General features: G+C 47.7%; 1 protein-coding gene across 3 annotated transcripts in view; it reads left to right on the top strand.

The window, feature by feature from the left end:
- The window catches only part of IGF1 (insulin like growth factor 1), a 74,595-nt gene that overhangs the window by 40,684 nt on the left and 18,633 nt on the right, over positions 1–15,278 (top strand). For all 3 annotated transcript variants that reach the window (XM_077111825.1, XM_077111826.1, XM_077111828.1), the window contains exon 3: positions 13,864–14,045. In XM_077111825.1, the coding sequence (XP_076967940.1) occupies positions 13,864–14,045 (182 nt within the window). The remainder of the gene's footprint in view (positions 1–13,863; positions 14,046–15,278) is intronic.

Below are 15,278 nucleotides of genomic sequence, written 5' to 3'. Positions count from 1 at the left end.
GGTGCCCCCTGAACCCCCAAACTTCCCCCACCCCCCCAGAGAAGAAACCTCACAGGTACCTGGTGATTTTGAAAACTGAGGCCCGGGGTGTCCTGTCATCTATTTCAATAATCAAGGAATATTTCATTTTCCTTGATTTTTCTTTTGCTTTGCCAACCTTAGGCTGCCAAGCCCGAGTCTTGGTTACACCCCGTGTTTCCTTCAGTGGAAACTGCACTAGTAATTGAAAATAGAAATTGGTTCTTTTATTCTAATTCATGGGATGCAGGTAAGGCTCCTGTTTGCGCTCCACCTCGGCTGGCTGTTTTCTGATCCGGGGAGAAAATCTGGAGGTAATTCTCTACTTTACTGATTAAATGCCTTCTGGTCTTTATGCAGAATTGTGGGCTTTCATTAAAACAGGATTGTCTGATAACACCCTTTGATTCATTAATTCCTTTCCCGGGAATTTATTATTTCCCGGGAATTTAAAAGGAGAAGAAAATATGTGTTCAGACACCTACTGATGCATTAATTAAGATAATGGTAAACTTGAAATAGACTAAATGACTAATAATAGAATTGTGAAAGAAATAAATGATGGCAAGGCCCCTCAATAAAATATTCGGCAGCCATTAAAATGATAATTATGAAGACTATGTAGCAATTTGGGAAAAGCTAGCATGATGGTGAGTTAAAAAAAACCACAATAATACATTCGATCTAGACTGGACTATAACTATGTAAAAACAATGGGTACATCTAGAAGAGAATAGAAATACATAGAAAAGTGGAGCTAATGTGAGTTTTTGGGGTGCCAGCATTATGGGTAGGATTTCTTTATTTCAATTTCTGTTAAACTTGTTCTAACTTTGTGCAATTCAGGGGGACTAGAAACAGGATGGCCTAGCTGCGTGACAGAGTTGGCTGTCCCTTCCAAAATGGGGTGAGATGTGAGCTGTGCTCTAAGCTGCAGAAATTGCACAGACTGCTCTCCCAAGGGCACAAACGTGACATTCCTTCTGGCACTCTCCAGAACAATGAAGATAAAACTCTGTCTCCTCATGTCTCAATGTCTGGGGTTGGTGAGTTGACTCCAATGACTGACCCATAAACTTTGTGGCTATTAACTTCATGGTGACTTTGTAACTCCCAGTGATGGCATGAACTTCAGAGTTTTCATCACCAGGGAATTCTCTCCCTTTCAAGGGGCCCCAGGTGAGATGACCTGGCTCTCCAACTTACCAGCTGTATGATTTGGGTTAATGGACTCAGCTTCAGTTTCCTCATATGCAACTGGACATGGTAATAGCATCTGTACATGTGGCTGCTGTAAGGACATAAATCAGATAAGGCACAAAAAGTAATATTAACTATAATAGCTTAATAGGAAACACTCAATAAAGGGAAGCTTTTTGTAGTGTGTCATTGCCAACTTATATCCCAAAGAAATAAGTTTATGAAATGGATAGAGGAATGCCCCCTTTCAGTCCCAGGAGAAGCTTGTGCTTAATGGAAAAGTTTCTGGCCTCCTTTGGTTATATCTTGGGGTCTTATTAGTGCGCCCTCTTTTTCTCCTAGTCAATCAGTGTCCTTCAGGTTTGAGTTTTCTCAAGAGTTCTTGCCCGCATGGAGGAGTTGTCTGCACTTCTGTGTTTAAATCATGGTAGGGAGCTTAACTAAGCTTCAAACTGGTGGCATGGCTGGCATAGTTACTCTGACATTTGGTGAAATGGGTAATTTCGGGCCTGACAGAAGGCCAGGAGAAAGAGACACTGTTGATGAAGCCACAGATGAGTAACGCAGATGTGAGGAGATGTAAAAGCTGGAAAGCTAAAAGCCACGGCCGAGGACAAGAGAAGAATTTAGTTTGAAAAGAGAGTGTTAAGATTCAGCAGCCTGGAAAGAGAAGTACAAGGTGGTTTGTGGCCTCTTGAGTACCAGGGGAAAAAAAGTTGTGGCAAAAAAGACACAGATGTTCTGAGGAATGCAAGGAATTTATGACAGTTGAAAGTCCGACTGCGGGAAATGACTGCCGAGGGCAGATCTCAGGGGACTGCAGAGGAGTGGTTCAGTGAGGAGACCAGGGCTTTACGAGTAACCTTTACCCGTGTATCTTCTAGAGCCAGAGCAGAGAAGAAGGACAAGGAGCAAAGGAGGAGGGAAAAGAGTAGGAGGAGAAGGAGGAGGAGATGTTGCTTAAGAAGGAAAAAAGGAAATTAGCAAGTCTTTAGAAGTAGATTACAATGCTCCAGAACCAACTGGCTCCTTTTTCCTATCATTCTTTTGTTTAAAGCTCATCTTCAGTGGCTTTAGCTCATAGTTCAGGAACCAGGATGTGGTGTCTGTTTCTATCTTATCAGAAACCCTATCAGCAAAAGCTTCCCTTCTCTCTTTCCATCCCTATCACAAGGAAGCTGCTACAAGACACTGAGGGTCATTTCTTCTCCTTGACTCAATGGTTTGTATGTGTAATTTTTATACAACTCTGCATCTGGTTGCCCCAGCAGAGAGTATGGAAACCATTTTCATCAAGAGGTCAGTGTATTTGATACTCTCCTTTCTCACACATGCTAGAGGTGGGCTGGAAGCCTGGGCAGAGAAAGCAGAGGCTACCCCACTGACATTCTGTGCATTAGAAGAGAGTATTTAGGCTCTGAACTCACGCCCTTACTTCCTGGCAGTCAGGACAGAGCTGATTAGATGTATGAGTATTAGCATGAGCAGCGCCTCCCCCCAGCCTTCCCAAACTGAGATCTGAGCCAGAAGAGAGTGGACAGGGGCCAGCGACGCAGGGAGTGAAGTGGCCCCAGGCAGTGGTCCTGCCCCAGTGTCACTGCATCAGAGGGTCTCCCCATTGGAATGTCCCTTTGGTCTCCTCCTGTGTGCTAGTGAGGCTGACCGACTCTGCAACCACAGCTGGCCTTTCTGGTGAACTGGAAAATGACTCCTGGGCCACCATCTTCTGTTCTCAGAAGCAGCTTCGCGGAAGTTTAGTGGCTGGCTGGAAGGTGCCCGTGGGGACCCCGGCAAAGTGACACTGTCGTTCTCAGGGTATGAGAGGTCAAAAGAGAGTTCCATTTCTCCAGCCAGTATCATAAACTGAATTCATGTCCTCTCTGCTCAACTTAATAAAATAATAAGAGAATCAGAGATTTTCTTGATGGATAATGAAATTTGCTCAAAAGCATTTAATGAGATAGTTTGGGCATGTCGGCATGATGCCCAGCCCTGACGAAATCAGGATGAGAACATGATTTCGCTCAGAGACAAGCATCAGCTTAACCACATCTCTTTCTCTCTCTCTCTCTCTCTCTTCATAGATCACTTCCTCAATTCAGAAAAATAATACTCACGTGGCGGGGTGGGGTGTGGGGTTAGGGAGTGATGGGTGAAGTGCAGTGGCTAAAAGCTACAGGGCTCGGTGATTGCCAGATTGCTAAGAACCACTTCAGTTGACCCTGAGTTTGCTATCACATCCGATGATGAATGAATTCTTCACTTAAAGGAAAAGGGAGGATAAAATATAGCAGCAGAATTGCACAGAAAGGAGAGAAAGAGTCCAAGTTTTATCTGAAAGTTCATAAAATAATGCAATCATACTCTAAATGAACCGTTAAGCTTCAGTCTGCATACTTGCTTGGTATTTTGATCAATATAGTATAACTTGCTTAAATCTCCTTGCACGGATTTTAAGGTATTCATAACCTGAATATTAGATGGCTTTTTACAGAAAGGTGGGGGGTAGAGCAAGACAGCATGTGGGCATTGTTTCTGATTTTGCTCTCGGGGCCATGGCAACCAAGGCATAGGTGATGGTCTCTCTGAAAGCCCATCCAGGTTCTCAGAGATGACATGATGTGGTTGTAGATGGAATTTCCCAGGGAAAATATGCATCTGTCCCCCTGAAGGGGACAGAATGTTACCGAGAGGATTTATGTACCACTGACAGACGCCAAGGAAATGGGTCAAACGGAACATTGGCCCGCATTGAGCACGAGTAAGTTAAGCCTTCTGGTCAACAGGGTTAAGTCCCTAGGACAGGGAGAGACACTCCCTCACCTTTTGAAGCTGTGGCTTTACAAAGAGTCGTGGTAAAAGACCATGCTCAGGGATTTGTGGTGAGGAAGGACGGCCAAACTGAAGACCACCCTCCTTCATCAAAGCGTTCGGGACCCACTTTTCAAAATCTGGTTTAATTCTTCCTTCTGCTTCAACAGCTACACCAGATCACTCTTACCTTCCTCTTAACACACAGTTGTGTTCTGCTTTGAGTGGCTTCTGCAATTCCCGTCGATATCTTGTCTCCCTCGTTACTCAAGCCCACTTCTGCATTGGACATTTTTACCGTTTTCTCCCTCAAAATGAACACTGATTCCTGATTCCCTTAAACTCAGCCTTATAAATCTTGTTTTCATCTCAAGTTAAACCTGACAAAGAAGAAACTCCTGGTTCCATCATCAAACTTCTCATCACTACCCTATCTCCCTATTCTTAGGGAGAAGCTGATATAACACATATACTTTATTGATTAAACAAGTGGGTAACATACCCATTCAAATCATCTTTCAAGTCATTCTGTTAGAAGATGCACTTGATATCATCCAGGATTTTGGGTGTCTACATGAGAAAACTGAAGTCAGGGGTGACGTGTGAGTTAATATGCAAAGGAGCCAGGGCTAGGCGCCAATGTTGTTTTCAATAGACCATATTGCCTTCATTTCATTCCCTCTCTGCAGATGGCACTTGTGCTAAGTGCTACAGAAAACACTCCCCAGGAGCTTTCAATCCAAGAACACTGTTGACACACCGGCATGAAAGGGACATCACATACAACCGCGCCGTCGTTGGGTTATTTATGTTGTGTAACGTCCTAACCATCTCCCACCCTCTGCTCAATCTGTCGCCGACTCTGGATGCTTTCCTACTCTGCTCTAGAGCCAATGGCTTCTGCTGCTGCAGAAGCTGCCTCCCAAAAGTTTACTCCCCGATGAGGTCTGGATGTGCCTCCTAATAGAACCTCTGCCTCCTAACACCCTTCAGACAAGCCAGACATCCCTGGCAGCCTTCACCCCTTCACCTGCCATCCTGCCCGAGTCACACCCACCCCTGGGAAAATCTCCAGCTGTGCCCCAAGCAAAAAACAGAGGCGTGAGTCAGGAGACTGACTGGAAGCAGGGCCCCTGAGAACACAGGGCAGATGCCAAGTTGCAAAGAAAAGAGAAATGATAGACTTTGGAGTGAAACTAAAAATAAAAAGAATGTGTTTTAATACCCCCTTGGCTGATTCATCTTTCTGTGGCACCAAGAAGAGGGGCGTTACCCTCTATTCACAAATGCCTTATGTTTTGCCTACAAGGCCTCTTCCCACATCTGAAAGAGTAAACTAAGAATAGCGGTGTCAGCAGGGGAGATAATGTTGGTGGCATGAGCACAGTCTCCATGCTGGAGCCAGGCTCGGCTTACCGTTTTTGTCCGTCTTTCTCAACACAATGAGATAACTAAGGCTCACGAGGTTCCACAACTGTCCCTCCTCATTCTTTCTCTTATTTTCCTCGCAATCCCTTTCAGGCATGGGTCCACGATGGAGTAGTGATGTGTGGGCCTGGGGCCCTGTGCCCGGGGCTGCATAGCCCAGAAGCGGCTGGCAGGAGGGCACCCACGGGCCTTCAGTCACCCACGGAGGGCTGAAAGCCTCACGTGCCCTGAGCTCCACCTGGCGTGACCCCCCACTGTGTCCTAAAGCTCTCAGTGAGGAAAAGGCATGTCAGTGACTTCATAGCTGGAAAGAAGAGGGAAGAGAGGAAGAAAAAAGCAAGAGGTGGGGCATGAAGTGAAGAGAGAGGAGAGAAATGCCCCATGCTGGTGAAAAGTAATTAGGAAATCACTTCTGACTCTGCATTTCCCCCACATCCACCCCATACCTTGCAGAATTCTTTGGAAATAAGTGGGAGGATACTAAAACTGAAAAACCAATGATTTCAAAGCCAGTGGGTTATTTGGGAGAAATTAAAGGTTACCAGGGTCAACATAACTTCATAAGAGGATCTGTTCTCATGCAGAGTTTACCTAGATAAAAACTACGTGGGACAGTCTATACAGCAGACATCTGGATATCCTTTCAGAGGAACAGTTATTCATTTATTTTAATGGAGAACAATCCATCTCCGTCTAGTAAGTCCGCCTTTGACCAAACTTTAGGGGTGATGCATTTTGCGGATTAAGGGGGGAAGAGAGTATGTGCCCAGCTGCCGAGGTGTTTCAGTTTTCTCAGGTTGCTGTAACAAAGCACCACAAACATGGTGGCTTGAAACCACAGACCTCTGTTGTCTCCCAGTTCTGGAGGCCGAAAGTCTGAGCTCAGGGTGTCCCTGTGGTTTCTGCACGGGCGAATCATTCCCTGTGCCCTCCTAGCTCTGGTGGTTTGCTGGGACTCGGGCACTTCATGGCCACGTGGCATGCTCCCCGCATGCTTCTACATCTCTTCTCCCCGTCTCCTAAGGACCAGTCAGATTGGATGAAGGGCCCAACCTACTCCAGTATGATCTCATCTTAAATAATTCCATCTGTAACGAACCGATTTCCAGATAAGCTCCCATTCACAGGCTGAGCAGTTAAGACTTCCACGTATCTCTTGAAGGGACATAATTCAAGCCAGAACACCATGTTAGCCAGCTCAACTCCATCATAATCGTTATAATTCATATTTACTTAGAGTTTATTGTGTACGAATCAGTCTGCAAAACACTGATATACATTCTCCCTTAATCTTTACATGTCTGTGGAATACTCTTCTTATCCCCATTTTGCACATGGACCTGAGGGTAGAAGGTTTGATGTTCTGCTCTCTGACTCCAAAACCAGTGTTTTTAAACACACCATGTACTACCTCCTTCGTAAGTATGACAGATATCACAGGCAGGTCATACTAATCTCCTGTAATATGTTCTAAATAACAGAAACTATATGACTAAAAAATGGTAGCTAACTTATATAGCAGGGTCCACTGAAATAATTCAGACATAAAAATAACCCCTTGGCATCTGATTACCTTTTACCTTAGACGTTGATAAACCAAGTCATTCCCTCGGGACAACATTTCTGTCCAGTGAAGCATTTCTCTTGCCAAAGTGTAATTTTGTTGGCTATATCTCTCTCTTCCCGGCCCTGGAGTTAGACCTAAGTGAGTAAATTGTGCTGTCTTGGCCAGACATTCATCCTCCAGGGCATTGTATCATGCTAAAGTCATATGTCATGTTGCTTCCCACTGTGTTGGCTCATTTCTCCAGAGTCCTAAAGCAGCAATGCATCTGCCCTAACCCTCTGGTTATTCCTGTGTTCAAGTCCTGCCCTTTAGCTCGCCCGCTTGGAAGTTGAGGCGAGCTGAAAGCACCCTTTTTTGCACCTGCCTTTATGTTGGTGCTTCCAAAAGAAGGGAGGGTCTGATGAAAGAGGCAGCCCCATGGAGCTCTGCTTTATTCCTTCTAGACCCAGAGATATGTAAACATTGGCTTGATTGGGTAAGGGAAGACTTTGGTCTTTTGGGTTATGGGGCTTGAATAGCTGAGAAGGAGTTGCTGTGTGGTGGAGGGTGGCAGCAGGCCGAATAGGGCCATGATTCCTAGAAAAGATGACCTCGTCCAGTTGAGAGGTAGTGAGACAAGCAAACACTGGCAATTAAAAATTAATTTCACCAAAAGTGAAATCGATGCCTCAACTTGATAGGTTTTCAAGAAAAGTTTATAACATGCAGTTCACAGAAGAGGGAACGTTTTCTCAGTGTTCATCGTTAACGATGCCAAAGGTCAATCCTACTTGGAAAGGGCCTTCTGCAGAAAAGCAGAACTCGGCAGGACCTGGCAGCAACACACAAGGGAAGCAAAATACCTATTTTAGAAAAACGTTGACAACGACCCTTGAAAATCGTGATAAGACTGTTATCCAGACCTGAAATGTCAAGCATGGAACTGTCACTATCTTCTCAATTCAGAGGATTTACATTTAAATTGAAGCTTTTTTGTGAGCCGATAGTTTGCCTTTTAAAAAAACTTCTATGGAAATCACTTGAGTTATAACACACACATGCACATATCAAATATCAATTTGAATTAAGTAATTTGTCATCAGTATCACACCTATCAAATGGAATGTATGTGTACATTGCCATGTTTTTCCAAATGTGTAAAGATGTGGCCAGCATATAATATTAAAAGCTAATTTCCATATCTTTATTAAATGGATGACTCCATATATCCCAATCATTGTTATAGTTCAAATCAATGTCTTTTCTTGCCAATTTGAGAAATAAAGCAGTTTAAGTAAAACTTTCCCAATAGTCAAGAGGGGAAGTTTCGATGGAAATTAAAGTCAAGTACGGGTCCCACGTGCATTGTGAGAAACCTGTAAGAAACCCCAGCACAGCCGGCATCAGTAGAGGTGGGACCTTTTTACCACTGATGAACTCTTTGCTCTAAATGTGATGAGCCTGGTTAAATCTCAGAATTACACCCTCCCCTTCAGAGACGGAGGGGAGTGAGCTGCTTGCATCCATGACAAAATGTGAGATTCAGCTCATTGTTAGGGTTTTGATGATGCCACATTTCTGCCCAAAACTCTTGTAACTAGCAAGTTTGCCCTAAAGATTACTGAATTACTCCACTGACCAAGCATTATTTAAAGGGAAGTGCTGTTATTATAGAAGCCAGCTGCTTACCATTGGAATCCTGTCTGTTGGACAACTTTCAAGACACAGCAGTGCATTGTGACTAAACATTATGTCTACATGCAGGGGACTCAAGGTCTGCTTAGGTGGTGGCCAGCCGGCCTGCTAAGCAACCGTTGGCCTACACACTGTGAAACCTCTGGAGCAAAGCCCCTGATACAATAAATATATAAATATATGAATTCTCAACATCATGATTTATCAGAAAGAAAAAGTCTGTAGAACTTTAAAACGTCTGTTCACTCTAACAATTGAATGGGTCTGTGGACATTTCACAATGGCCACAGGGCAGGACTCTTGGGCTGTACACAATTGGAGAAGGAGCTCTCCCACTCACCTGTCTTTTGTTATGGCATTGAATAAGGACAGTGAAAAATGTTTTGAGGATTTTGGAGAATTCAAATCATAAGTAGAAAACAAATGTTCACTTTCTGAACTAAAAAAATGTTTGCACTTCTTTCTTGAAGGCAATCAAGTGATCTCCAATCATACTGGGTATTTGGCGCAGATGAGTGTCCTCCCCCATTTCTTCACTTGCTATAGAATATTTGGATTAGAAAGGGCTTCAGCAATCATTTACTGTGTTCAATACAGAAGTCTCTTCTAGGGTCTCTGACGGTGTTTATACCGCCTTTACTTATCTGCTTCCAGCAATTATTTATCAGGGAAGCTTATCCCATTTTTAACACTCTTGAGTTCAAATTGTTACAAATATTTTTGGTTATAGTAAGCCAATATTTGTCTCCAATTCATCTAATGGTTCTTATTCTGCTGACTAGAGCAGAACTACAATGTGTTTAATAAAGAGTTTTTAAATGCAAGGATGGAACAATTGGTTCTATTTCATTTAAAAATGGACTGTAATTTGTCATGGCATGAATTGACAATACCTTGTAAGTATAGGTCATTAAAAATACCAATTTTTCTCAAAATTGATACTCGAACAAATTGTTGCATTACATTTCCAGTAAATCACAATGTGGTTTTCAATTTTAGCCCATAGTAGCAAATACTTTTATTTGGATTCTGGAAAAACAAGTTTTATGAGGCATTTGAAGATAAAGGACAAAACTTGGACTTTCACTTGTGGCCTCTCAATTGGTAAGAAAGGGTCAGTTTTTTTAATATCTTGATGTGGGACCAGAAATCAATTCTGTAGAACACTTCAAAGGATGAATTACAGTTTAAAAGGTAATAGGTAAACAATTGTTATATTCATGTATCCCCAGTGAAGTAAAATGAATCAAGTGTAGTAATACGGATAGAGAGAGGAAATCATCTCTCTAGGATTTTGGTATCTACTTATGGCACAACCCAAGTGTGTATACCACTATTCAGCAAAATTTAAAAACCAAATATGGACTTAAGACACACTTTCTTCATGAACCATCACAGAAAATCACCTGTTCCTAAATTCATCAGCCGATGGCCTTAAAGACACGTTTACGTTGTAGAAGGCGTGCCGTCGAGCTCTGCAGTCATCTGAGAGGTGGCAAGTCAGTTCCTTGGAGAACGCTCTCATTTTCATTTTCTGTGGCTCTGGTGATTACTTTTCATTTCGCAGGAGGAAATAGACCAGCGGTTCACGCTGCTGGCAGTCAAGAAGAAGAGAACAGTAGGATAGGTGGAAATGTCCTCTGCCCTCCCAAGGTGAACCTCGGCGCCCTCCTCTAGGCATAGGCTGGGAGCCAGGTGGAAATGTCCTCTGCCCTCCCAAGGTGAACCTCGGCGCCCTCCTCTAGGCATAGGCTGGGAGCCTAATCCCTGTGGAATCTCAGAACCAGCAGGTTGGACATGCCTGACATGGAAATGCTGAGCAGATCCCGGAAGCCCAGGGCCTCTCTCCATTGTCAAGCATGGATTTTGAAATCAGTTATTTCTGAGCTAGCCAAGCCTAAAAATGTTTGGAACCGCTTCCACCACCCCATCCTCAAGCACTGAATTGCTATCCCACAACCAACAGTCCCAGTCACGTCCCATTAAGAAAGTTGAACGTCCAGCTTCCCCTAGGAACAGCCGTTACCCGCGGTGGGCTGCAGGCACAGTTACCACGCGCTGGCTCGAGGTTCCTTCTCCCTCCACACCTCAAGAGGCAACCGACTCTGGAACTCTGGACGGGCTGACCCCTTGGCTTCCAAGTACGTAGAAGTCCTTTGTGGATTGCAAAGAACCATGCAAGCCCATTTTTGTCTTTCCTTTAATTTATAATCCCAGGAAAATATTACAAAAACAGAACGACAAAAAAAAAAAGCAATTTTTGTTTACATAGCTCAAGGGACCAGTAGGTCTCGGCTTGCCAGGGCCCGGCCAGCAAGCAGAAGCCAAGAGATCTCTGCAGAGCCCAGGCTCCCGTGGCCAGTGCAGGCACAGCTGAAGCCCTGATTGGGGCCAGCTGTTGTCCCTTGTAAACCCCACAGCTGTGCGGGGCCCGCAGGATTCTCCCCAGGGGAAGCAGCAGCAGACCCCACCCAGCGAGACCCCACGTGAGCCCCCCCGAGCTCCCACCTGCAGCTGCCCTAGGCAGGACACCAAACCTGCTGTGGGGAGGAAGCATCGGACAGGCCGCCGTGGCCACATCTGGGTTCCTAAAGAAACGTTGTGGAACCCTAGAGAAACCTCATGGAACCCTAGAGGAACCCCACGGAACCCTAGAGGGACCCCACGGAACCCTAGAGGGACCCCACGGAACCCTAGAGAAACCTCATGGAACCCTAGAGGAACCCCACGGAACCCTAGAGGGACCCCACGGAACCCTAGAGGGACCCCACGGAACCCTAGAGGAACCCCACGGAACCCTAGAGGGACCCCACGGAACCCTAGAGGAACCTCATGGAACCCTAGAGGGACCCCACGGAACCCTAGAGGGACCCCACGGAACCCTAGAGGAACCCCACGGAACCCTAGAGGAACCCCACGGAACCCTAGAGGGACCCCACGGAACCCTAGAGGGACCCCACGGAACCCTAGAGGAACCCCACGGAACCCTAGAGGGACCCCACGGAACCCTAGAGGGACCCCACGGAACCCTAGAGGAACCCCACGGAACCCTAGAGGGACCCCACGGAACCCTAGAGGACCCCGTGGAACCCTAGAGGAACCCCACGGAACCCTAGAGGGACCCCGTGGAACCCTAGAGGAACCCCACGGAACCCTAGAGGAACCCTGTCGAGCCCTAGCGGGACCCCCACGGAACCCTAGAGGAACCCCATGGAACCCTAGAGGAACCCCACGGAACCCTAGAGGACCCCCACAGAACCCTAGAGGACCCCCATGGAACCCTAGAGGACCCCGTGGAACCCTAGAGGACCCCCACGGAACCCTAGAGGAGCCCCACGGAACCCTAGAGGAACCCCACGGAACCCTAGAGGAACCCCGTGGAACCCTAGAGGACCCCGTGGAACCCTAGAGGAACCCCATGGAACCCTAGAGGGACCCCGTGGAACCCTAGAGGACCCCGTGGAACCCTAGAGGAGCCCCGTGGAACCCTAGAGGGACCCCATGGAACCCTAGAGGGACCCCGTGGAACCCTAGAGGAGCGCTGTGGCTGGTGCCATGGGTGGCTGGCCCTTGGAGCGTCAAGGCAGCCCCAGGGATGCTCCACAGTGACTGATGACCAAGCGGGTTTGGTGGCAGGCCATCGTCATGGCTCTCAGCCTTTCCAGGGGCTGTTCAAAATCTACCTGAGGGTCTGACTTTAAATCCTGAGGTAAGCAGTCATCGCTAAGCAAAAAGTAGGACTTCTGTGGGGGCGACGGTGGCTCAGAGCTATCCCTGCCGTGCCAGAGACCCAGGTTCAATCCCTGGTGCCTGCCCATGTGAAAAGAAAAAATTTAGGACTTTTATTTGAAATGTCGTGCTTTTCTCTCTGTCAGGAATTAATACTGACAATACAGCAGGTTGGTTAACTGGTTTCTTCTGGGTCCATGGTGCATGGATTTGCCCCGTGACACCGGGCACAAGAGGACCCAGCACCCCGCACCCCACGGCGGCAGGACGGATGGCCAAGGAAGGAGGGGGTGGGCAGGCCCCTGCCTTTGCCCCAGCCGGAGCAGCTGCCCCTTTTTCTGCCTTATATATTGTGTATGTGCAAGATTTGGTTTAATGAAAGTGCTTGTTTTGCACTGTCCTTTAATTCTGGGGCCAGCTAAAGTATATCCAAAACAAAATAAAACAAAACCTAAACCTGCTTGCCAAGTCGAGAGGTGTGATTAATTTGCAAATTTCAAAAGAAATTTGATTCATGGAGTTCTCTCTGGCTTAGGAGAATCGCATGAATGATGGACATGTAGTTCATCCTGTTTCAGCCTGGAAGTTATGCTATAAGAAAACAAAGTTGGTTTTTCCAGAGCCTCTGGGTGATGGGAGAGGGAGCCCTGCCACCCTGGTGCTGTCGTCCTCTCTCTCCGGTTCAGAACCAAGCGGTGGTGCTCAGAGGAAGGGAACAGTGAGACCTTCTATGTGCCAGGTACTGTGCTGAGCACTCCTCACAATTGTCGCTTTAACCCTCAAACAATCCTCTCAGGGAAGATATCATTAACCCCCTTATGCAATTGAGTCAACCGAGACCCAGAGAGTTAATGGGACTTGTCCTGAGTCCAGCCACAGTTCCCGGGCCCAGGGAGACCCCCGGGCTCTGCAGAGAGCAGGCTGGAGTTTGGGCATGACTTTGGGCCAGTCTCTCCAAGTCGTGGCCTTCATTCCCACAGCAGTAAAAGGATGAGTCCTTTCCAGGTAAAAAATGTTGACATGCAATCCGATTTTACAGTAGAAGCGGTTACACAAGAGAGGAAACATTTGAGTGGTCCTGTGTATAACAGCTGTGCAGATGGTTACAAAGGCTGAGGGAACCTGGTGCATGATTCCCCTTTTAATCTCTACCCTGGCAGTCTCCCAGCCGGCCCAGCAGAGAAGGAAAGGCTGGGATGGGACACAGATGAGGGTCCTGCCTGCCGGTGGCAAGGGGCTGGTTGAGGGGTGTACATGATGTGCATGGGAAGTGACTCAGTGCAAGTGGACGTGCTGCAGTCTCCAGGAGAGCATGGCGAGCAGGCATCAGGCACAGGCTGATCCAGGAGCGCGAGCAGGCTGCCCAGGGCTGGGGTGGAGAGGGCGTGGGAAGGCGGCAGCCCCCTCTAATGCGGTGCTCTGTCCCGTCTACACAGACAAGCCCACGGGCTACGGCTCCAGCAGTCGGCGGGCACCTCAGACGGGCATCGTGGACGAGTGCTGCTTCCGGAGCTGCGACCTGAGGCGGCTGGAGATGTACTGCGCCCCCCTCAAGCCAGCCAAGTCAGCACGTTCGGTCCGCGCACAGCGCCACACCGACGTGCCCAAGGCCCAGAAGGTGAGCAGCCGGACGGGCGGGGGACTGTCCCCTTAGGTGCAGGTGCCCTGCAGGAGGGACCAAGCCCCTCGTCGCCTGTCTTGCAGGTCTCACCGCAGGTGTACGTGCCTTTGGTCCTTCACATTGCAGGGGCTCATCCACTGCCCTGGACTGGCTGGTAACCTGAGGCGAGAACATTGAACTGGCCATCAGACATTTGTCATCACCCCAAACTGACGCCCCCACCCCACCACTCACTAGTGAGAGCCCGAGGGCAAGTGCTGCCACTACCCTAGCCTCGGCTCATGCGTCAGATGGGATTATCAATAGCGTCTCCCACGAGAGCCTCGTGCATGCAGGACTTTTCCCGAGGGTCAGCTGCAGTCATTACTGCAGTTTTTTCCGGGTGTGTGACCTTCCAAGCAAGCGCTGGGACTCTGCAGTGGTGCAGAATAAAACGCGCTCTAAAATGACAGTTATTTGAAATTCACATTGTGGCAAATAGAACTGCAGGAAGAAATGCGACGCATAGAAATTTTTGTTTGGCTCTAAGAACACCTGGAAATTTGTAGTGATCAAAACCTGCTTTTGTCTTTTCCTAAGAACTAGAGCTTAAACAGACCTCAGAGGTCCCGCCTGTGCCATCAGGACCCCACAACACAGGGAGGCACAGGAGCCACCTGGCACTTTTGTTGTTGAATAAATGTATGCATAAATGAAAATACGAATATAAGTGATTAAGTTTTTAGTTATTAAGTTAAAAAAATGGAACAGAGGGAATGAAAGAGAAGGTGACGGAGGAACAGGAGAGGATGGGAAGAGGAGAAGGGAGGGAAGGTGCTCCCCTTAGGGCTCCAGGGGGCCTCTGGAGAAACACCCACAGGTGGTTTTAACCTTTGGGACCTAAACCGACCTTGTGCAGGACGCGCGGGGGGAGCGCCAACGACTCCACGGCCGTAGCGCCAACAACTCCACGGCCGGGCTGGGGTGCTGGGGGCCTAGGAGAGGTGCAGCCCCAATGGCCCTGAGCACTGGCAGGGGCGGGAGGGACAGTGGCGACGCCGAGCCCCTCCGACGCAGCCTGGGGCAAGCACAGCGGCAGGTGCACGCGAGGGGCCATCAGCCCCATCTCTCCCCAGGTGACCTGCGGCTCTTGACTTCTCTTGAGGCCCACCCTTCCGAGACGGTGGCCCAGGCCCCTCCCCCATGCCAACGCGTGGGCGACAGGGCACAAAGCTGGGCTGACACAGCGGA

The sequence above is a fragment of the Tamandua tetradactyla genome, chromosome 7, assembly GCF_023851605.1.
Source record: "Tamandua tetradactyla isolate mTamTet1 chromosome 7, mTamTet1.pri, whole genome shotgun sequence".
Lineage (NCBI taxonomy): Eukaryota > Metazoa > Chordata > Mammalia > Pilosa > Myrmecophagidae > Tamandua > Tamandua tetradactyla.
This window is presented reverse-complemented; position numbering and strand designations above follow the sequence as displayed.